At 37.6% G+C, this 24,402-nt stretch overlaps 1 protein-coding gene across 17 annotated transcripts in view; it reads left to right on the top strand.

Annotated features, from left to right (window-relative positions):
* CTNNA2 (catenin alpha 2) overlaps window positions 1–24,402 on the top strand; it is a 468,972-nt gene that overhangs the window by 387,881 nt on the left and 56,689 nt on the right. For all 17 annotated transcript variants that reach the window (XR_008436616.1, XR_008436617.1, XR_008436618.1 and 14 more), the window contains 3 exons: window positions 18,422–18,514; window positions 18,777–18,933; window positions 21,838–22,038. Coding sequence is in view for 10 of the 17 variants with exons in the window: in XM_053974852.1 (XP_053830827.1) it covers window positions 18,422–18,514; window positions 18,777–18,933; window positions 21,838–22,038 (451 nt within the window). In the remaining 7 variants the exon portion in view is untranslated. The remainder of the gene's footprint in view (window positions 1–18,421; window positions 18,515–18,776; window positions 18,934–21,837; window positions 22,039–24,402) is intronic.

Below are 24,402 nucleotides of genomic sequence, written 5' to 3'. Positions count from 1 at the left end.
TTTGGGTTATGTTAGATGCTAACCTAAACACTAAGAAAATAGCCTTGATAATAAAGGATAAAGCTGTCAGGTAAAAGTATTTATTTAAAAATATTTAAAAATAACAGGGGGAACAACTCGGAAGCTGCTGAATGAATCCATAAAACTGATCACAAAATCTCCTGACACCTCTAAACAAATCTACATTGGGAATGTTAAATACAGAAATGCATATTGTATAAAAATATAGGTTTGAATTATTCTGAGAAAACCTGGAAGCTGGAGAAGCTGTGTGAAATATCTCCTATGAATGTTTTCCTGGTAAGAAATACATTTTTAGGTATTTGTATTTGTAAAATATTTGTAAAAGTTGGCTCTGTTTGGCCAATAGGAATTTACTTGATATCAACTGACAGAATTTTTTTTGGTGATTTTTTTTTCTTTGCAGCCACCAAACAGAAAAATAAATATTTAAACAACTATCTTTTTGGCACATATTTTACATACAGATCGTATGTCTGGCACAATTTCTTTATTTTTATTCTCTTGTTATGAAAGAATTTTCCTGAATTTGTCATATATGTTTATAATCAATCTCAACCCTCGGCCATATATATTTTCTATTTCAATAACAATAATGATCTGGAGGAAAAACACAGGATAAATTACTGTATTAGTACCATCTTTTGAAATTGTGTGGGAATTCTTGCATATTTTAGAAACTTGGTCATGTTTCCTGCAGTAGTGTGTAATAGCAAACATAATGCCCTGACTAATTGCTGTTGGAACTATTTTACTCATCCCCCTCAGTTTTGTTTAGTTGATATATTCTTCACTTCCTTCCTTAAGCTGAAGTGTGGAAATGCCAGGGTTCTTTTGTAAACAGATGATAAACTCTGTTATAAAAACCACCAGACTTTTGTGGGTGAAAAAAAAATATAAATTAATTGTGAGCTTGATAAAAAACAGCCTATGGATAATTAGAGCAAATAAAGTTGATCCTGACATGTATTTAATGTATGCATTAGGGAGAAAATGCAATAGCAGGTTGATATGATCTTGGGTATTTCATTATATAAACCTTTTTTTTTTTTTTTTTTTTTTTTAATGTGCTCAGAGAGCCACAATTGTCCAGGAATGAAGGAAATAAATTTTCATGTTCAATTTTCTGTGCTTGTCTTCCCTGTGAGGGTGGTGAGGCCCTGGCTCAGGGCTCAGAGAAGCTGTGGCTGCCCCTGGATCCCTGGAAGTGTCCAAGGCCAGGTTGGATGGGGCTTAGGATAGTGGAAATTCCTCCTGTCCATGGCAGGGGATGATCTTTAAGGTCTCTCCCAACCCAAACCCAAATCATTCTTTTCACCTAGAAGTCAACAGGCTGAGATATGTGATCTATGATTTCAGATAGAAAGGAAATCCTTCATTTTATTTAGGTTGAAGGAATACAGATTGTCTTTATCTTTTTACAAAAATAAGCTATTAATATTAGAAAAAGTAGATCTGTTAGAATTTCTAAACCCTGTAGCAGTTTAAAGCAGGATCATATACTGTCAGCATAAAGGATAGTGTGTAATTACTCTCTTTAAATAAATTTTGCTCACTGTTGAAGAAATACACCATTTAGCAAATGCTGACACATTTTCCTTTTTAAGACATAAATGGTTAGATAGGATTGCTTTGATTTTCAAGAACTAGAATTCCCTTGCTTTAGCACTTTTATCTGCTTTAGCCTGAGTTTTGCCTAAGAATGACTGTTTTATTTCAAACACCCTTTGAAGGAGGTTCAGAATTATGTGCAATTGATTGTGTTTGGGTTTGGAACAAAACCTTTGCTGATTTTCACTGAATCCCAAAGGTTTTTTTTACATAGTGTTTAAACTTTGCTATAAAAGGCAGTGGGGAGAAGTGAAAAGTGCTCTGGAGCCTGGTCTGCAGAGGTTAAAGCTGTGTACCCACAGGCAAAGCATGGAAATGGTCCAAGATGTCTAAAAATTAAGTTGTTGTACAAGGATGGATAAATACTAGCTCTTCTTCCCACCAAATTCCAAAATCAAGGAGACACCACTGTTGGTGGGAAGGTGGAATGGGAGAGGACAAAGATTCTCACCTGCTGTGACCCTTTGGAACTGAGGTTTTTCCCTTGGCTCTCTCGTTTGTGCTGTGAGAGCAGAAGCAAGATTGAGACTCTGTAAATTTGCTTTCCTACAAATTGCTCTGAGCTACTGAAGCCAGTTTTTACTGCTAAGGCAGAATGAAAAACCCAAGTGTTCCTTTGGCTGCAGAGAGCATTAGTAACCTGAGAGCCTGAGTAAAAATAATTTTATGGGTTTTGTTAACTGGATGAAGTTGCAGGAAAATGAACACATTTTGGGCACACAGGTTTTTAATCACTTACAGTAACTGAGTTTCAAATTTGTGCTATTATAGACAGAAGCTGAGCCTCTCTTCTGGAATTACATTGCCCTTCATTACCTCCTGACATGTGGAATTAGCTTGGGAAAAATAGTGCAGCAGCAGGAAAAATATCACAATTCTTATTGTCTCTGGTTCATCATCATGAGATTTTTTTGGTTTTGTTTTGATAATGGACTAATGCAGGTTGAGACATCACTGCCAAGTTAAAATGCTCTCCCAATTCAGACCAGGCAGATTATTATCTACCTTTTTACAGTGGACATGAGGTTTTAACTTGTTAAAAGCAGAAAACTGCTTGATAGCAGCAGCTGGGCCATCAGTAAATATTAAGGAGGATTATTCTCCCAGTTAGTTTGAAAACAGCCTGCAGTCCAGAAAAGAAACATCCACTCCAAAATCCTCATGAGTTGTTCTCAAGTTGGATAGAATACTTATTGCTGGGGTTAGGTGGGAATTCTTTTCTAATTGGCTTATCCAATGTATGAAGGAAAGTTTTTCCCTCAGAGCAGACAAAATGGGTTTGTTAAGTTGTTCAATAAATGTTTATTTATTTAAGTAATTTAATAAATTTACTTCCTGTTCTGCAAATAAGATTAGACAGCTTATAAAAAACTCTCAGGGAGCTGCTTGAAGCTCATGGTGTTGGCATTTGTTCTGTTTTCATGCATATTTAGGGAGTTTTATGAAAGCCTGTGGTCTCATGTACTGACTTTGGTCTGCAAAGCAATATCATCAATCTGGGTATGGGTTTCACAGAGGAAGGAGCACAAGATTGCCACATTTTGCCATTTTACACTCACCTTGCATATTCTGATGTGAATATATAGAGAACTGGGCAGTAGAGACTTCAATGCCTTGAAGAAAATAACCATTTATTAAAGGAAAAATGGAATTTTGGTTAATACATGAGTGTGCTTCTAATGTGAAGAACAGCTCACTAAAGCCAGTGAGTGATTCTGGAAATGGATAAAAATGCTTCAAAATACTTGAGAAGCTTTCACTAGCATATTTGGGCATCTAAACTCCAATTTGAACAGGATTTCTTAGGAGAAAGAACTGCCACTTGAGCCCTCTCAGCAGTGTGTTTGGCATTTGACTGAGGGCTGAAGATGGGCTTCAATTGCACTGTGTAAATCCAGGGTAAGAACATGAGTTCAGTCCTGTATGTCTAATTATACCCCTGGAGATGAATGCAGTATCTGCCCTATTTCGTATTTAGGGTTTTTCAAAGGAAGATTTATTCCTGGCTGGAATGTTTGTTTGAATGGCAGTGTCGAATGTCAGCTGGAGTGTTAACTCTTACTTTGAGTGTCAAAGGTTACTTTGAGTCTCTGTAGTTTGAATTTGGGTTCCTCTGGCCCATGTGGATGAAAGCAGCATTTCTCAGGCTGTTGAAACACTGCAGGGTTTTTTTTTTTCCCTTGCCATAAATCATGTGAATTCAAGTAGAACATTAAGACTTTCAACTTGACCGTGTTTGCGTTTAAGCCTTTCTCTTGAAATGAGATCGAGGTATTACATTTAAATCACCTCTGTGCTCCCTTCTCAAATTGAATGCTTGTCTAAACTGGGAATAACAGAACGTGAAAATCAGCTGTTCCTCTGTGAACTCCTGAAATGAGTAATGCTGATCTTAAATACACCAGTGTTTACTCAGCATCTGTCCTGTTCAAATATCCTCAGCACAAGTGCATTGGCCTTTATACTGGATTTTGACAGCTAGGAAACAAAAATTTAGGAATTTTGACCTCAACTGATAAACTGAAAAATATTTTTTTGTTTAAAATTTTAATATTTAAAAAATCCTGAATGGCAGCATGACTATTGGTATATGTGGTGTGATATTTTTCAAATATCACTCTTGTGTCACACAGTTTTGGGTGATTTTACCCCATTTCTTGATAAGTTTCTTAAGACTGCAGTGTAATGTTGGTGTAAGTAGCAGTTAATATCCTGCAGAAAATTTGTCTGTGATTCCCTCAGAAAAGGTGGTTTCTCAGATGGGAGTTGCCTAAGGTAAGTTTTCTTTCCATTGCCTCAGAAATGGAATTGATTTCCTTGAGCTTACACAAATAAACATTTTCAACAGCTGTTACCCCAAAACCACTGAGCTCATTTCTCCTGTCACTCACACCAGCATAAATCAGGATTAATTCTCCTGTGGCAGGTGATCCTGTAATACAAAATACACAGAATCAATAATTTAATATATCAGAAACACATTTTTGGAGAAAGATAGAGGGAAAAGTAGGATTAAAGCTTTTAACAGTGAGAAGTTGGAGCACGTGATGCCTTTTGGGACCTGTTGTCACTGGGAGGAGCCCCTGTTGCACAGCAGCTGTCAAGGGCTTTAAAGAGCTAAACAAAGCAGTAATGGAAGGGAAGTAAAGATTTTAAATACACACACACACATATATGTATGGATATATATCATTAGCTTCCTGACAGTAGAAAAAAAAAAAGTGTATTTAAGAGCTGAAGCAAAAAATACTCACCTGACTCTTTAGCTTATTGTTATTCTGGCTTCATTCTAATGCAGTTCCTTCCTGTTCAATATCAGTTTATAAAGCTGTGTTCACTGACCCCCAATAACTAACAAATCCCTCTGTGCAGCTAGATGAATAAATTCCAGTTTGTGGTAGTGCAAATGTATGCTGATGGCTGTTCAGTGAATGCATAACACATTAACCATTAAAGAGTTGAGGGTTAGAAGAATAAAAGGGACTGAGGTATTTCTGTAATACATTACTCATTTTTCTGCTAGCAATGGTATATTCATTTTTTCTATAGACTATGACATGCTCTTTGGCCAGCAAATCATGCCTTGTTCATGCCACTGAAAGAAAAGCTTTGGTAATCAATTGTCACATTTAGAAAATATATTTTATTGTTGATTTCAATACATGGAGTGGCACACTAGAGAGACACTTCAGCATGGAGTCTTGAACATTCTGGAATGCCATTGTGCAGATGGAGAAGTGAAAACACAGAAACACTTGGTATTGTTGGTGGATTGATTGTGGAATTAATTTCTACCTCAGTTTTTCAAAGCTACAATTCATAGACCTGAGTGTGTTCAAGGAGCCAGGGCTGGAGTAAATCACTGCAGCTTTGCTGCTCTACATGAGCTGAGGATCTCCAGCTTTGTCTCAGGGCATGGATTGAGAGAAGAGGCTCCATCATTTTGTGTGAGGCTGGATGGGGTTTGTGTCTGTATTGAGAATTATTGAGTGAGACAATTAATAGAACTTTTCCTGTGCAAGTGCTGAATTGTTTGTTTGTAGCTTCACTTGACCTCCCTTTATCTATTGCTCCCACACTTAAAGAATTCATATTTAAAATTTGCTAACTTTTTTAATGTGTTCAGGGCTTCTATTATTGTTTCTCACTCTAAGAACAGGGATTGGTTTTCAGAATTGAGCTGACTGCAATCCACTTTAAATAACATGAGTAGTAATGGAACTTTAATCATTATTTTTGCATTGTTTGGGGATTCTGAGCTATTACAGACATCTGAGTGGAGACAGCAATAACACATTAAACACATCAGAGGCACCAGCATGTCACCTGTTCTGATGATACAAAGAAGTTCTCTGAGAGAAAGAAAAATCCTTCAAAGATATGTTTTAGTTTTATTTTGTCTTTGATCATCCAAGTGCATAAAGATATTGTGAGAACCTGGGTAACATGTGGCAATTCAATTTAAAACATTAATTTTTAGACTCAACCAATAATCTTTTGGGTTATGTTCCAAGCACAGAAATGTGCATGCAAAAAAGTCAGTATGAAGGGATGTCAAAACTCTTTTTAGCTTAAAATGTCATCTCCACTGGTGGTATCTTCTTGGTATTTCCCATATTTAGGGTTTTTTGGTTTGTTGTTGTTTTTTTTTTAAGGTCCTAAAGTTCTGTGAATTTACTATAAGCAAAAACAGTCCTAATGGATGCAAATATTCTGTACAGTAGGTAAATGTGGTTTTTCCTTGTTCTCTTCACTCACAAATTTGAACAGACCAGACCTAGTTTAGCTCACAGAGAGTCTGCAAAGGAGAAATATGCAGAGGTGTTTATTGGGTTGTTTTTTTTTTATTTTCCTGTTGCTTTCATTACTAAATCTCTTAATATACATTTGAATGAGCACAGACTGGTGCACACTCCTTGCAGTTGGTGCAGTAAATCTACCCCATCACACACTGCTGCTGTTTGTTTTCCCTAATTAAATGTTCCATGTACAGAAGTCCATACAACTGCTACCAGTGCAGGCTCTAAGTGAAACAAACACCTGCCAGCAGTGGTTCAGGCACAGCTGATCCTGCCTTCAGACAGGAGCATCATCTGCTAGGTTTCCTTTCAGCTCCAATTTCCACAACTTGTGGCAGTATTATATTAATGTCAGTACAGGGACATGGATGTTCTGTGGTATCTGCTCTCCTGTAAAAATTCATCAGACTTAGCCACAGAGCTCCCAACATTGAAATAAACTTGATTTGCTGCTCCAAAAGAAGGCCAGAGGGTTATTCCCCACCTGCTTCACACATGGGCAATCTGTGCGTTAAAAAAAAATAAATACAGGTAGCATCCATTACCTTACCTGGACATACTATTGAATGAAATTATCAATTCTCAAAGCAGAATGGGAGAAGACTTAATAACGCTCCATTTCATTGTATATGTCTTTGCATTTTCTTTTTTTTTTTTTTTTTCCTTCATTTTTTTCCATATTTCAGGTTGACATCTCAGAAATCATTTAATCTAAAAACCGTTTCCTTGGAAAACTGAATGATGACCTGTAGTGTGATGAACTTCCCAATAACACAGTGGGGAAACATGCTCTCATCATTCCTTCTCCTGTGGCTAAATTTAAAGGTGATTTACTAAAAGGTTCTTGCAGAAACCTGAAACCAAAGTGCTGGAGCTACTCCTTGGTGCAGTGCAGGGTTTCAGACATCCAGGCTGGTGTTAAAAGTGTTAATTGCAGATTATCCCAATGGTCAGGAGACCCTGTGGAAGCAAATTGAAACATCTTCCAGCTCTAAGGCTGTGCTCATGTACCCAAATTCTCCTGCTTCCCAGTCAGAGGTTCTTCAGGTGTGTAGTTCTTGCTGTGGTTTTGTAGGAAGGAGGATTTTCTTCTCTCAGAAAAGCAGCTCTGTAAAGACCAGACAGGATGAATCATGGTCTCTTAGAGATTTGTAGTTTGTGGTCAAGTGTCAGATCCAAGTGAAGCTTTTCCCACAGATTTTAAGAAATTTCTCAGCTACTCAGATTCCCCAATGTGGGCCATGAGTTAAACTCTCTCCTCAGTGAGGCATTAGGAGGATAATAAGGTTTGTGTCCTCAAAACAGTTGCCTGTTTTCACTGAAATTTAATTTTCATTAAATTTTAGTTTTTCGTTGAATTTAATTTTCACTGAGGCCTCTCTGTTCCTTTGAATTAAATTAATCAAAAGCTTAAAAAATTACTAAGGTGGACTGCTGGAGAGACTCGCTGCAGCTTCATCATGGACCTACTGGCCTTTGACTTTCAAATGGCAAGTTCCAAAGATCCCAAACTTGTTGCATTAAAACCAACAGCAGAGACAATTGACTTATTATTGTAATCTCTGCATGCCAGGAGGAATATAAATCAAAGCACAGTGAATTAAAGGTATCTGCAGTTCTGTTTAGAATTTTGATGTCAGTATTGATTTCTTAAATATATGTTTGTTTCCATTCTTTGTTTAATGCTGAAAGTCACATGAAGAGCTCTTGATATAAAATCTCATTATTAAGAACTAGTTGTTTGTTAGCTGCATCCATATGAATTTTTTCTTGAGGAGACACAGAAAAGGTCAAAAACATCACTGTAATACACAATAAATAATCTGGGTTTTGTTGAAATGGTTTGGGGTGTTTTTCAGCTAATGATCCTTTGCAAAGGTAATCAGCTTTCATACACATAACTGCAAACATGTGACAGCTGGGACAAAAATGTAAGACTGGCTCAGACAGTTTTTAGTCAAATAAACATGACTGAGTTCACAACTAAGGTGAAAATTTCCATGTTTACTATAACAAAACCAAAATTCTATACAAAACCCCTTAAGAGTGCAGTCTTAAATTAGGAGAAATTATAATTTGAGGATCTGTGTCCCAGCACATTGAATAATTAATACTGTGGGGTTTTTTTAATGTATTCCCCATTTCAGATGGGGAGAGACCTTAATAAAAAAGCAGTTTTTCTCAGCCCATTGTCATATCTTCAAGAGCACATCAAGGTTTCTCAGTGCCATCTTTTTTGGCCAACATCTTTTTGATAGATATGAGAGAGACCATGTGTAACATAGAAGAGATAATTCAGGGTAAAACTCTGCCTAGGATTAAGTTTGTAGTTGAAAAAAGGGGGGATGATTGTGTGCAAATGCTCAGGTCTGTGTTTACCTTACTGGTATAAATGCAGCTGCTGGTAAACAACTATATTTAAGAAATCTCTTTTTCTGGTCATACAAAAAAGATGGACAGTGACATGACAAAAGTCAGGAATAATGGATTGATGAGGTTTTTATAATGCAAAACTTGGAAAATACCTCACATCACCATACAGCTTTTCTGCAAAATACTCTGAGTGTTTGTTTTTTGGTGTCAGACGCTCTTATTGTAAGGATAATTAGCATAAATATCACTTTTCTGAGAGAAAAAGTGATTTATTAGCAGAAAACAGGGCTGCTAAGCAGACAAGTAAACTAAATGATGTTTTGAGCCAATTTGAGCTCTCTCCATGCCAGGGTTAAAGCTGACAGGAGGAATGGGAAAGGGAACATCCAGTTCTGTTGCCTTGTCTACACATTCTGGTTCTGGGCAGAAGACTTAGTTTTGCATTCCTGTTAAGCCATTACTGAATTATTTTAAAAACATTTCATAAACTATTCATGCACAGAAATGGGGTTCATGTAAAATCAGTCTTTCTCTGAATGGCATTTTGTGAGCCTTTAAAATACCACTCCAAATGAAATGTCTTCACTCACCCCTAGGAAGGAAATCAGCCCTTTGATTGTTTCTGTGGCTCTCCTCTGGACTCAGTCCAACAGGTCCTCATCTTCTCTGTGCTGAGCTCTGCAGGTGTGGTCTCACCTGAGCAGGGCAGAGAGGTAAAAGCACCTCCCTCAGCCTGCTGGCCACTGGCAAAGCTGTGCTGGCCACTAGTAAAGCTGTGCTGGCTGTCCTGGATCACCTCCCTGTTCTCCCTGTGCCTTAGCAGAGCTTCTAGGAGCATCTGCTCCAGGATTTTCCCATGCACAGAGGTGAGGCTGGCAGGGTCAGCTCCCCGGGTCCTCCTTTCTGCCCTTTTTAAAGATGGGAGCAATGTTGCCCTTTTTCCAGCCACCTGGGACTTGCCCTGACTGCCATGACTTGGTGGATGTGATGGAGAGCGGCTTGGCAACTGCATCAGCCAATTCCCTCAGCACTCTGGGGTGCATCTCGTTGGATCCCATGGACTTGTGCATGTTTGGGTTCCTCAGCTGGTCTCAAACCTCATTTCTCTGTCTGCAGGAGGGACTTTGCTCCCCCAGTCCCTGCCTTGCAGTCCCCCCTTTGGGAAGAGAGGTTGCTATTGAACACTGAGGCAAAAAAAGTTGTTGGGTGCCTCCATTTGTTCTGTTCAAACTGTTGCCAGTCTTGCTTATCAGAGGGGATGCACTTTCTGTGACCTTCCTTTTCTGGCTGATGTACCTCTACAAGCCCTCATTGTTCTTTGCATCCCCTGCCAAATTCAGCTCCATCCACACTGGTCAGGTAAATGAAGTTGATTCTATCCAACCTGCAAGTTATGTTTCTTTAGGGATCAGTGATTATAATTTGTGCTTTGTTTATACCCTGGGGTGTCTGATATCACACTGTTAATGCCTTCAGAGCTTCTGTTAATGTCTTGAACTTTTCTGAGTTCCAACACAGTCCCCTCTTTTTCTTCAACAGCTGTCAAAATACAGCTCCCTGATAATATAACTAACATTTAATTATCACAGCCTAGTCAGGCATGCATCCATGTCCCAGGGTCACTGAGCAGTTTGCCAAAATAGTGGACTGCTATTAGATAGATGGATTGCTTTGGTAACTACTTGCTATTAATATCTATTAATTACAGCACTGCCAGGGGTATGTTGTCAAAATTGCTTTATGGGGTCGACTCACACACATTGCAGAGTTGTAAATCTTCTTTCCATAGGACACCAGCTGCCCTCTTGCTCCTTGGATATTTCAGGATCCATTGCTCATAATTCATGATGAGTTTTAGTAGCAGTGGCCTTGGTTGCAAAATGACCAGAAAGGATTAATGCACGAAAGTTCCTGAGTTTTGTTGATGTACCAGACTAAGAAATTGTTTTGGCTGTTTTGCACACTTTGAAACTTAACAGTTACTGTTGGGGAAAGGTTCTGTTGTGTGACAATGTGTCTTTGACATTTCAGAGATAGTGCTGTCATTTTTGTTGTGTTCCTCTGCATTCTTTGTTCACTGGTGTTTCACTGTGAATAGACCAGTAATGGAGGAATAGTGTCTGAAATCCTTTACCTATTATCAAATTAAATAGAAAAGTAACCCAATCCTGCTAACAGAGGTGAGAAAGCTGAGATGGGTCTCTGGTCTCTGACCTCTACAGAAGGAATTCTTGTAGTTGGGAATTCTACCTTTGTTTTCTGTGAAAGGAAAAAAAGGTAAAATGCAGTTTTACCTGTAACTCAGAAAGTCAGTGAATGAAATTAATCACTTTTAGCTAGACTATCTAGACTCAACAATCATGTGAGTGGCATGGTTTAGAACAGGATATCTACTCCATGATCCTCCTGAATAGATGAACAACAGGGAACAGACCCCTGCATCTTTACAAGCTGCTTTCTAGCAGGAGAAAGATTGGCTGCATTCTATCAGTGCAACGCTATATTTCTCAAGGCCAGTTAAAATTAAAGTACAAATCTAGTTTTAACTAAGTCCTGCTCTTCTTCCTGACTTACTCCAGCTGTTTGCTGTTTATTTCTTCAGCAGTGGATGCACATGAATAGAGAGAAAATTCAGAAATTACGTCAAGGTAGTGAGCAAATCACTGAAGGGAGGAAGCTGAGTGCCCTTCTCTGCTTCCCAGCTCCTGGAGGAGTGAACCTCAGGAGGGAACTCCTTTCCTGCTGCCCTCATCTCTGGGCTCCCCACTGCTTCTATCATTCGGTGCTATTCCAGATGAATGGCTCACAAACACACCCGTAAAAAAACAAGGGAGGATCATCCATAATTCCCAAGGGCGTTTTCAGTCACAGCACAAAGCATTTCCACTGCTTTCAGCCCTGGGGATTAACATCCACACCCACTTTTATAAAGTCCCTGAATTTCAAGCTATTTGGAGATTCAGTGGAACAGAGAATTCCTGACAGATGTGGGCCTGGATTTTTAATGGAGAGATTCGATCTTCAGGTAGGAGCTGGGGCAGTTGCTGTCAGGCCCATTGGTTCCAGCTGAGAATGCAGTTGATAGTTCTGGGCAGTGTCCACTGCAAGTGTCCAGCAGCATTGCTTGAATAATTTTACAAATGAAAATAAAGTAAAACTGAAATGGAAATAATTTCCAGAATTATTTTTCTCAGGTTTAAATTGGAGAAATGCCCTGAGACAATCAACTGCTTTTTTTCCTTAATCAATTTGCTTTCTCCTGTTTTCTATAGAGAATTCTTGGGATGATCCTGCTGAGAAATCACAATGACCTGGAAAGATGGTTTAAAATCAGAGATTGTCCCACTCTTCATCTAGGAGGTCTTTAGACACAGTAAGGAGTTTGCAATCAGGCACATTTATCACAGTTGAGGCTCAGCAATGTGGTGTAGAAACTTGCCCTGTTTCAGGAAGACAGAGTTTTGTTATCAAATTCCATATATGAAGATAAAGGAAAGAAAAGAAGAGATGGTATTTACTTCTATGATTTTTTTTATTTATATCTGAAATAATTATTATTGTCTGATATTAAAAGATCAAACATAGTATGATACCTTTTTCTTCTGTTCTTCACTGGCAGCCCTATAATTGAACATGAGCCAAAGTTGGCTTCTTTTCAGTTATGAAAATAGTTAAGTAGAAGGACTTTTCAAGGTACTTCATTTTTGATCTCCCTTTTATTCCATCCTATAGGCCATAATTGTGGCATGCACCAGAATGGTCCTGGAAAATGAAGGAGTTTCAGAATGATTTAAGAACACTTCATTGAAATAGTCTAAAATTAGGATCTTTTCATTTAGAGTTGAGCTTTCTGTACACATGAGGCTTCCAATTCTCTTAGGTTTCCTTCAAAAATCTCAGACGAAGACCTGCTGAATTTACTGAAGTCTGAGGTACTTGGAACATTACCAAAAGCAGAAATCTTTTAAAGCTCTTCCAACTAAATCTGATACAGAGCAAGGGTGAAGGGAGTTGGAGGGAGTGGAAAAGCCTCATTCCTGTAGTAAGTATGAGAGAAAATGCTGTTGACCTTTTGAGAGTGAAAAGAGGTTTTCATAGGTTCAGTGGGCAGCATATAAGACATGAAATAAAACATTCAACTGTTTGCTTGATGTGCTCTGTAGCTTTCTAACATCCTGCTGGTACCAATCTCCTTAGATACATATACCAGTTCATGTTAAATATGTTCAAGGTTTGGTGCTAGAAACTTTCAAGGCAAACATCAAACTCGGTAAATCATGTCATTATTAATTTATAAAAGAAATGCCTTTTTTTGCTGCTTTGCATGCAGGTAGATTATTTAATAGATGTGCAATATATGTCCAGCTGAACTTAAAAATCCATCTCTTAGTTAGAGAAGTGACTGGTTGATATAAATGAGGGAAAATTTGCCATATTATCCAGTATGAGTTTCCCCCCATGCCATATGGAATAGGCTGGGAGGGAGAAGCCACAGTCTCATATTTTCATGGCAGTACGAGCTGGCACTGCAGAGCATGATGAGGAACAGGAATCTGCTGCAATGTGTACTCTCGGTGACATTTTGATTTTTTTGGCACTAGTTTGTGTATGTGCAAAAACATCCTGTCCAGTGATAAATAGAGTTTTGCTCATAATAGAATGCTTGAGTGAGTGCAGCGAGGATAAATAAGTTGAAGATCTTGGGTAACTTGGCTTCAACTCTGCTCTCCTTTAGAAAAAAATCTCTTATTTGTGGCTCCATGAATATCACTGGGCTGCCTACAGCAGTACCAACATTAATATATGTCAGAATTTTTAAGGATTCAGAGATTGAAGCATTATCTGGAGAAATTACTAAGTGAATGGATAAATAATTACAAATAGTTGAGCTACCACAGCTCAGCAAGTTACATCTCATCAGCTGAACATGGTAATTGATTATTTGCTTGGCTTTAGTCCCCTGTGAGTGCTGCAGAAGTCTCTGACTTAAACCACCTTCAACTCGAGCTGAAGCATTCAAAAGTTTCAGCTTCTCAAATGTGTGCTGTAGACATATGAATTTACCAGTGTTTTGGGTTTGTGTAAATTACTCTGCATTTTCCTAAATAAAGAATAATTTCTTGCAATTTTTTTTCTTCCTATTACTTCCACCAGTTAATTACAGTGAAACATAAATTACATAAATAGAAAAATGTGAATAAAACTATTTAAGAAGAAATGACATATTTACAAAAAGTATGGAGAACTAAGAAAGTAAGATAGAAATAGATTACATTTTCTACCTTTGAATGAGTAAATGATTGGGGAAGCTGAGCAGAGCCTTTTCAGTGTCATTTCTTCTAAGCAATTTATGGTGAGAAAAAATAATAAAAGGAAAATGTTAAAAAATAGGATATTCTGCAGCTTTTGTGTTGCTGTTGCTCTTTTGCTGCAGCTTATACTGCTCCCTTTTTTTACATTTTTGCTCTAAGCAATAGATTTTTCTTTTGGACCTTTTCACTTAGGCTGAATTCCAAATGGCCATGTTAAATCTTTGAATTTAATTTTGAACCAGAAGACAGTGGATTTTGGTAGGCAGAAGAGCACAATACATCTTGATAGTCATAGTTACCTTTAATAATACAAAGGGCTCAAGTAATAAATGGAAATAGTCTCATTTAAAACCACAATAAAAGGTAGCTACACCTGATTTTAATCAATGTAAAAATGAAGTAAATTGATATGAAAGATCCTTGATTGCTTTTGTAGTTTGGAATGCAGTTTTGTGGCAGAAATAAAATTTTCGTGTCCTAAGGCCACCACAAAGAGTAATAAAAATTTGCATTAGAAATAAAGTCATTCTCCACCCCAATCTGCTATCCAGCCAGAAGCTGAGGCTGAAATACAAAAAAAAAAAAAAAAAGAAAAAAATACAGACAAATAAATTTTATAGGAAATGGTCCTGTATGTATTTTAAATAACTGAAACTAATGGAACTCCTTGCATGATTAAAGACATATACTGGCAAGGGGCAGGAATGCATCTTGGGCTGTCAGTGCCACTGATAGAAATTCATATGGAGGAGTTGGTTCCTGCTTTTTCACATCCCCAGTTCTAGGATTGCTTCAGTGGATTTGGTGATTACAGAAAAATACAGCATCACTGGAGCTGTGTGTTTATCTTCTTGCTCATTACCTCTCCGTGCTCTTGCAGGACAGGTTTAAGGTGTTCAGCAATTGTTTTGATGGTAAAGGAGCAGCTTAGCAGACCTGAAATTCTGGACTATAATGTTCATCTACACAGCAGTTTCACTGTTATTTATTTCTCCACGTATTTTTGAGAATGATTCACAGTTCATTGATTTTGGTATTTAAAATGTGTTCCTTGATATAAATACTCTTCAGACAGTTCACATTGATCTCAATATAATCTTAAATTCTGTTTAGGCACTCATTGAGTTCAGTGTTCTCGAGGTACTTAGTAAACAGTAAAACAAAAAAAAAAAAAAGAAAAATAAATTAACTACCTGGTTGCTTCCATAGCCTCTCAGGAAACTTCCCCTTCAATGCTTTGGTGGAGACAGAGCATTTGAAGTGCAAAGGTAAAGGCTTCAAATCAAAGTTCTGGTAAATTTTCAGCTGCACTAATACACAGCCTTTTTATTTTCCTTTCCAAGCTGCCTGCTCCATCCAGCCCAGGAGTGGCACATCAAGGAAATTCCCACCCTCAAAAGTGTCTGTGTTCTTCACAAAACATGTTCTATTAAATACACCCGTGCCAAACAAGTTATAATGTACCAGTAAAACCTTTTATTTCACTAATACCTTTTTCAACAGTCACCAGGGGCAGCTGTAATACACCAGACACATCTAGAAGACGAGTCAAGCAGGAACAGCTCTTGGAAGGGCCTTCCCTTTTTTAATCCATTGTCCAAAGGGATCAGTTTGGCACCTCATCCAGATAACTAAGTGGGGTGCAATTGTATATTAATTTTTTTGTTCATAGTTTTGGGTAGGAAAAATATCTGAAGTTGCTGGATTTATAATAAGCTTAAGCAGGAGGAATTACCTTGTGGTTTCTATCAAGTAAGAGCATGCATGTGGACCTTGCTGTGGCAAGAATATTAATTGATGGTGACTTGACTGTGTATTTGATAACAAAGTCAATCAAAGTAATTAAGAAGTGAGGTATTTGGTGATTGAGTGCACCTAAAGCTTGTGATGTTTCACAGGTCCATGCTTATGCACTGAAACTCAGGCTTGAGCAAGTAAAGGCTATTTTTTGCCGTCTTTTAAAAATTAAGTTTTGGGTAAAGTCATAGGTTTGTAGTGCTGAATTCAATTTTATCCAGTTTGCATCTGCCATTGTGGAATTTGCTTATCTGTATGTTTATTTGACATAATCAGATCTTGCTGTGGTGCAGGCTGGCACACTCCCTGCTGCATTGTGGAATAGTATTGCTGCCTGACTGCTGATGATGCAGGGCTGTATTTATACAAGGCTTGAAATATACCACAGAAACTATTAAACTTAGGGTTTGTGTAGCATTATTTCTTTTAAACAGAAAACTGTAATGCTCTTTGATATATATTTAATGGAGCAATAATTACATTTGTACTCTTGTGTTGATAGCAACACCCAAAACAACGTGGTGAACTCTATTTTACAAAAAAGGAAAAAAAATATTTCTCTGACTGTGTCTGTATCCTTCTCAGAAAAACAGGGCACTTTTCAACATCCAAATATTATCTCATCAGATTGTATTTAAAGACTAATTAACAGACACAGAGAATAACTAAGTTTTATTTTTGCTGATTATATCTGCATTGCTCCCTTCCAGAGGAACTCAAAGACCTGCTTTATAGTTTGATGGCCATTTCATGACACCCAGCCCCCTTCAGTCACATATTTCTGTCTGCAAAAATGTAAATGTTACATCTGAAGCCATGGGACAAATTCTCATCGTGTTAATCACAAAATATAAGGGCAGTCTGAAAAGCCACTTAGTTCCAATACAGGAAGGCGGCTCTTGCTAAACTTAATATCATTTGCTAGTTTTTAAAGTCTGTAATTTCCACTCATGTTAATGAATCCTAAATATTATCCTGCTTAGCTGTTGTTTCTGGTGAATATGAAAGGGTTTTGTTTGATGTGTGCAAAGAAGTGACTACAGAAAATGGTAAATTAATTGGAAGATGTCATCTCAGGAGAATGTTTTTGACATGAGGGCTGTAAGGTTGTTAACAAACAGACCAACTCATTTGTCTCATCATGAAATGAAAACAAAAATCACGACATCATGATAAAATCTTGACTAGGAAATGCCTGCAAGACCCTTTGAAGCCTTGGGTTCTTTTCTTGCCTGGGCTTTGGCACTCTGATTTATGCAAGCCACGCTGCACAGAACTGGAAGTGAAATAGGTTCTATGCAGAACAGATGGATCAGAGCTAAGGCAGGGATGTGCACTGCAGATGAGAACAGATTAATACCACAAGGGTAGACTGGAGGAAAATTGGGAAGATGGGGGCATTTGAACTAATTCATGAATCATTTCCAACTGATAGCTATGCCTTCAGGCACAGTGAATAATATCAAGGAAGCATATTTAAAATTTTATAAGTTTGTTTTAATGAAGATTAGAATAAAGAGCCATAATTTTGAATGATTAAACAACTGGGATATGAATTGCTGTTTGGAAAATTCATGGAGCTGGCACAAAGCTTTTGGGAATGGGTTTTTTGGAAGAGCTATCTTATCTGGGAGAACATGTTCCTCTGTGTAAATTCAAGCCACAGAGATGCAGCTCTGCTGTGTCTGGAGATGTGGTCTGATTTCTAGATCTCATTCAGATATCTCTCCAAGTCTTAATCTTATCCAAATAGCCTTCAGTCTTAGAGGCTCAGACTTCCCAAATCTGTGCCAGGGCAAGTAAATGTGGATTTAAAGATCTTTGAATGAGATCTTCAGATGTGTATTACAGAACAAGGTTTCAACAGAGTTATTTCACATCTCTAAGTTACTTTACTGTTACTAATGGATATCTTACTCCGGGGCAGACAAACACATAGAAATAAAGAAGTCCACCTGAAAATTAAAATTATTGTAATATGCACAAACCAATCAGAAACAATGAAGATATTTGAGAGATATATAACTTCCCAGTATCAATTTTGATTATGGGTTGAAAAGTATGATTCTATGTGTTAGGACATCAAAAACCCTTCCTTTGGCCAAGCTCAGAGTCTATGGATGAGCCTGTATTAATAATGAATATAGTTCATAAGAGGAAAAAGAAACTGAGAAGAGGAAATGTACAGATAAATGTCTGGATGTTCTGCATTCCCTGTATGACTTCTCAGCAGATAATTTTCAAGCTATAGAAGAAGACAGTGGCCACTAGGCCACTTGACAGTGAAGGAAGATTCTGAGAAAAATCTAAAGAAGATGGGTAGTTCAGTTTGCTAGTAAGGAAATAATCTACATAGGTTTCTGTTTACCACCACAGAAGATGTATTATTCCTCTTGTAAAAAACTCTTTCATTTCAGGCAAGGCTTAATAAGAGCAGAGACAGGTGTGAAACACCTCACTTGCCTAAAACTTGATTCTCATCCTGATGATTTCATGATTTCGTTGCAGGTTGCAAATCTGGCCTGTTCGATCTCCAATAATGAGGAAGGTGTGAAGTTAGTCCGTATGGCAGCCACACAGATTGATAGTCTGTGCCCACAGGTGAGTGAGGATTCCTGCCAAAAAGTACTTGAGAAATCTTTTAGCACTTAAAAGCATTAGAAGAACAACACAGCCTTGTCTTTGTCATTGCCTGATTCCCATGAACTATGAAAAATACATCCATATCTTGAGACTCTTCATATCAAATGGGTTGTATCCTGTATTTTTAGCACAGTCCATAATCTATTTGCTCTTTGCCTTGCAAAAAAAATTAAAATAAAAAAATACCACTCCTTCTCTAACAAATGCCTTTGACTAACAGGTAATTAATGCTGCACTCACATTGGCTGCCAGACCCCAGAGCAAAGTAGCCCAGGACAACATGGACGTGTTTAAGGACCAGTGGGAGAAACAGGTGCGAGTTCTCACTGAGGCTGTCGACGACATCACTTCAGTGGATGATTTCCTCTCTGTTTCAGGTACTGGGGTCAAGAGACTTTTCCAAAAATATGCTCCTAAATTAAAGTATTGGGTCAGAGCAGATAACAGCTATAATTACTAAAGCATTATGAATCTAGTCTGTCTGTATTGGAATGCCGATCTTCTGTACTCAGTAGGACCAACCATGCTGTGTTAATTAATCCCTGGTAGCAATGGTTGGCTCTTCACCTCCCACAAAATAGCACCTATTTGTGCTTCTATTCCTAGAGAAGCTTTGTTCCAACTCAGGCACAAAGTAGGATTTTGCCCACCTTCTAAAAATGTGTTCCAGACCTGTTAACAGGCTGAGAGTATTTGTAGAAATTGTTGGAATCCTTGTGCAGTTGTGGGCTTTACAGAATCATGGGGTGGTTTGGGTTGGGAGGGTAAAGAAGGGATGGAGAAGAGAAGGACACTGACTCTGGGTCACAGTCTTTTCTCCATCATCCTGGTAAAGTGCTCCAGCTTGTGGCAGAGTATATTGTTATAATTTGATCATACCCAGTGAATGCTGTAGTTGCAAAGTTGTGCATGGTAGGTTAATTTCTGCTGCAGAAAACTAATTTTCCTATTTTGCTTAGAAGGGTGAATTTCATTGTTGTGAGTAAGGGCAAGAGGGCTTTGCTTACTCGAATATCTCAGAAGAGCCAAACTTCATGAGACTTCATGAGTCTGGCCAAAATGTTAGGTTTTGTTCTACGTTATGTTCCTTGATATTTCCTAAATTAAAAAAAAAGTTTATGAGAAAAAAATATTGAAAGAAAAATATTTATCCTTTAAAAAATCCTTTATTTTCTTTTTTGCCCTCTTTGTCTTTGTTTGGTTGTATCCTGTTACCCTTATTAACAGGGAAGTGGTTTGGTTTAGTTAATTACACTCCTCTGTTCAACAGCCCTGCAAGTTTTTTCTGTAAGCCATTGCAAGAAAATGAAAATAAGCTCTCTGAATAGTAGGGTACTTCAGAATATGGGAGCACATTGATTTTTATTTGAGATTTGAAGCTGACAAACACTTTGTGGCAGAACTAGTTCTAAAAGAAAGGGATGACCAGGCTGTAAACTGCAGACCCAGTCCATGCGCCAGAGTTGGAAATCTGCCTCAATGGCCATTTTCTTCTTTGTTTGGGGACTTTGCTTACTCCAGGTGCTTGTGTCCATAAACCAGAAGTAATTTAAATGGATGATGGGCTTTTTCATTTCTTTTTCTCAAATCTTAATTCCTTCAAACAGAGTTTTAACTTAGATCCAAACTTTCCAAGGCAGCTGAGAAGTATTATTTTTGTAAAGCTTAGATTCCTTTTTCCTAATTCTTTGCACGGACATCTCTGTTAAACATGAGGAAACAGAAAGCCTGTTGCTCTTGCTGTAAAGCTTGGAAGCCTCAGCTTACACAGAATATTTTTATTTTTGGATAAACCAGTCAAACCAGTGAAGCATTCAAAATGCCACTATCTGGTTAAATGTACCTCCTACAATGACACCTCCTCCTCTTCATATTGACTGTCACATTTGTTGGTATGTTTTAATAATATGGTGGCTACCAAAAGAAAGCTGACCATAATTTCAAAAAGTTATTTCATATTCCAAATGCACTGTCCAAATTCATATATAGCTTCTTGTTAGGAAAAATTTGTTTGTGCCATGGTAAAAACAAATTGGTCATGATGAAATGGAAACAGCAAAGAAAAATTTTAACAAAGCACTTCTTTTTCATTCTGAGTAGGGAGAGTTTTAAACAAAGAATTTTGCCTTGCAAGTTACTCAGATTCACAGCTCAGGGGACTTTCAGTTTCTGTCCAAAGTTATTGCAGTGTAAAATTCGACATCATGTAAAACATTTCTGAAATTCTCAAATGATCCAACCTCGGAATTTTTAACTGTGAAGATTAGTGAATCATTCATTTTAGTGGCAAAGGATAATTAACAAAAAACAGTTGGTGAACTGATTAATTTTGTTTTACTGCTACTACAAAGAACAGCATTTCCTTCTCAGTTCAGAGGTGTCTCTAGCAGAAAATCAAGTTGCTGTTTAGAGTCACTGAGTTTCTCAGACTGAGTTTGGTCAAATATGAAATTCAGTCGTCGTCTTACTAAAATTATTTTTGACTCTTCTGACTGCAGAGAATAATGCCTGATCTAGTCAGTGTCTTCTTCACACTTTCACATAATTTGTGTGTGAGAATACTAAACAAATTCTGATACTGCAGCCCATGAGAGTAGATGGCCTGATCCAGAGCCAGAAGAATAACAATGCATTTCCCAAGAATCCAATTAGGTGCTTGATATCACCTCCTCTGAGTAGAGTCACTGTTGTCATCTCTAGCTTCAGATTATGCAAAGTCACACATAATTGTAAGGGTATGTTATTAGAAATTCCCAGCTTATTCTCTGCATAGATGGAGTGAGGGAAATGAACTGCTCATGCCCAGGTTTTGTGCTATCTACAAAGGCCATTGTCTTTTCAATATGTTTTTTTTTTTTCTGACTTACTTAGGTAAAAATGAGCCAAATGTAATAAACATTTATGGGAGAGTATAAATTCACCTTCAGAAAATTGCTCAACTGTTTATTAGAGAATCTACAAAATATTTGACTGTTTTCCCTTTTGCATTCATTTTAATTGCAGTTTCATTTTGATAAAATTCAGTGTGATGTTTGAAATTAATGTGACTGGTTTTCAAGGAATTACAGCAGAGGTAAGACGATGTAGCCCAGTCCCTACTAAAGATAAATATCACACAGATTTTTACTGTTATGTGCCAATATCACAGCAGGGCTTTTGTTTTGCAGCCTGGATAAAGGTAGATACCAATTTTTTAATATACTGATATTTGCCCAAATGAGTAAGCTTTGCTGTGAGGAAGAGTGAAATTGAGGGAGCTGTATTTTTAACCTGAATTCCAGAAAACCACATCCTGGAAGATGTGAACAAGTGTGTGATTGCCCTGCAAGAGGGGGATGTGGACACGCTGGACAGAACCGCGGGCGCCATCCGGGGCCGCGCAGCCAGAGTCATCCACATCATCAACGCGGAGATGGAGAACTATGAGACTGGGGTTTACACTGAGAAGGTGCTGGAAGCTACCAAACTGCTCTCTGAAACTGGTGAGTTTGGTGAAATGCTGAAAGAATTATTGAAGTACTCTTATTTAGCCATTTAAAACTTTCAGTGGATTCTCTGAGATCCGTAACTCCGAGGGAAATCTGTTCTTGAAAACAAGGCACAAACAAATAAATTCATGGCTGTGAGAGTGTTTTTTATTCTCTACCCAGTGCTGTTGCAGAAGTCATACTGACAGGAGCCATATAAGAGAAGAAACTCAGTAACACATCAAGACTAGGCCACTACATCAAAGTTTCTATGATTTGAATAAATAATACACAGCCTTTTCTTCTGAGTTGATTGATTATGTATTATACATCTCCAGAAAATCACTGCAAACATTACTCTTTGGTCTGAATGTACTTGCTGATGACTGAAGTGTTGCTAAACAAAACAACTTTTCATTGAAAAATACATATAAGCAACTGAAAATGCACCACCTGATTGAAAAACTATAAAAGTCTGCTAGATTGTATAAAAATACATAGATTATATAAAAGTAGAAAAGTCTGCAAGATTGATAGAGTGAGAAAAAATATTCTTTTATTCTTTTTTTTTTTCCAATCTGTTTTTGCCTTGCCAGAGCAGGGAGTGGATTCATCTCAGCGTAGGTGATTTTAAAGCTGGTCATTTTAAAGCCCTCTATATCAGTGCTCTCAGGAATTCAGTGCAGGCATTGCTGCCAAGTGCTCCCATCTGAAAGCAGTGGCTTTGGGTGGGTTTGGGTGAATCATGCTCCAAATTTCATTGACTTCACAGACTGGGTCTCCACTAAGTGATCAGGTGCCCCAGGAGGATAGAGGTGCACGAATTGTGGGTGTCTGGAAGTGGCTGAGCTGATCCTCCCCTGCCTCATTGGTGATGATGATGAACCTCTTCATCTGAGGTTAAAACCATCAAGATTATTTTAGAAGGAACAAATGAAAATTGCACCAGTTCAGGACACATCAAATGCGACTTTTGGACCAAAAGCTCAGGAATTGCCCTGTGAGATGGAAAAGCAAAAACTGTTCTAGCTCTGCAGTCTCTGTGTTCACTTTGAGAACAGGAATCAACAAAATTATCTAAAAAACTGATTTGGGGATGATTAAATATTACTCATGGCATTGTAGCCCCCAACTTAATGTCAACCTATTTTTACCACTCAACAAGATATCAGTGGAATAAGTACTGTAAATTTAGCTCCTTTTTAAAAGTTTATGAGCTGGTTTTATGAATTCACAGAAGGAAAATAATCTTACCAGTTTGACATGGTAAAATGTTTTGTTGCACTCTTCTATTAAACGTGTCTCTTGGTTGAGGAGGGGCTGTGAAGAATTCCTTCTACCATTACGATTTCTTTATTAAACAAAACTAAATGTATGTTCGAGCTTTATATTTAGCTAAAAGTTGTGACCCAACATTCTATAAATTTTCTTATTAAAAACATTTCAATGGGCAGGTATAAAGTGTCATTATACAGATGAATAATATGCACAGAAAATACTTACATTCCATATTTAGTTCACTTTTTGATATAATTTGAACTATAAGTGCTATAAACTCTAGACTGAGTGCATCTTGACAACATCAATGTATTAATGTTGGTATTCAGTAGTTAAGAACAAGTCCCTGTTCCTCCAAGTCAAAGTTTTTACTAATTTTTGTGTTCTATAAAGTGTAAATAAACTTGGGGGTATTTAAAAAAATATTATGTTTGCAATATTAAAAACTTTATATCATGTACAAATTGTGTAGCAGTAGTTCAGGGGACAGAGTGGGCCCAAATTCAATGAAGCTGATGAAGCTTAAACAATTTCTGCCAGTTGTGAATGTGGATCATTAATATTAGAGCACAATTTCTATTTGCAGCTTTTCAGACCATTTACAAAGGCATTGATTATGATTTCTGTGTGGTTAAAAGAAGTAGAATTAACTGACTCATTTCATCACCTTAGAATAAAGATTAAAATGGAATTTAGTCCCCTTCTGCCATTCTGGAATCACCATCCTTGGAAGTGCTCAAAAACCCTGTGGATGTGGCACCTGGGGCCAGTGAACACAGTGGTGCTGGGGAAATGGTTGGACTCGATGGTCTGAGAGGTATTTTCCAACCTCAGTGACTCCATGATCTGGGTGCCTGTCAATCCATGCATTTATTTCAATATTCTTTCAGTTCCTCACCTCGAGTTCCTGCCCAGATTTTATTGAAGGCTCAGGAATGGTGGCAGTGATTGATTTGGATTGATTTGGATTCAGGTTCCACCCACACACATGCACATCAAAATATCTATGAATATATCACTGTTTTCATCTTTATTCCTTCCTTTTTTTTTTGTTTTTTTTTTTTGTTTTTTTTTTTTGGTTTTTTGGTTTTTTTTTGGTTT

Source organism: Vidua macroura, chromosome 4 (assembly GCF_024509145.1).
Source record: "Vidua macroura isolate BioBank_ID:100142 chromosome 4, ASM2450914v1, whole genome shotgun sequence".
In the NCBI taxonomy this organism is placed as follows: domain Eukaryota; kingdom Metazoa; phylum Chordata; class Aves; order Passeriformes; family Viduidae; genus Vidua; species Vidua macroura.
This window is presented reverse-complemented; position numbering and strand designations above follow the sequence as displayed.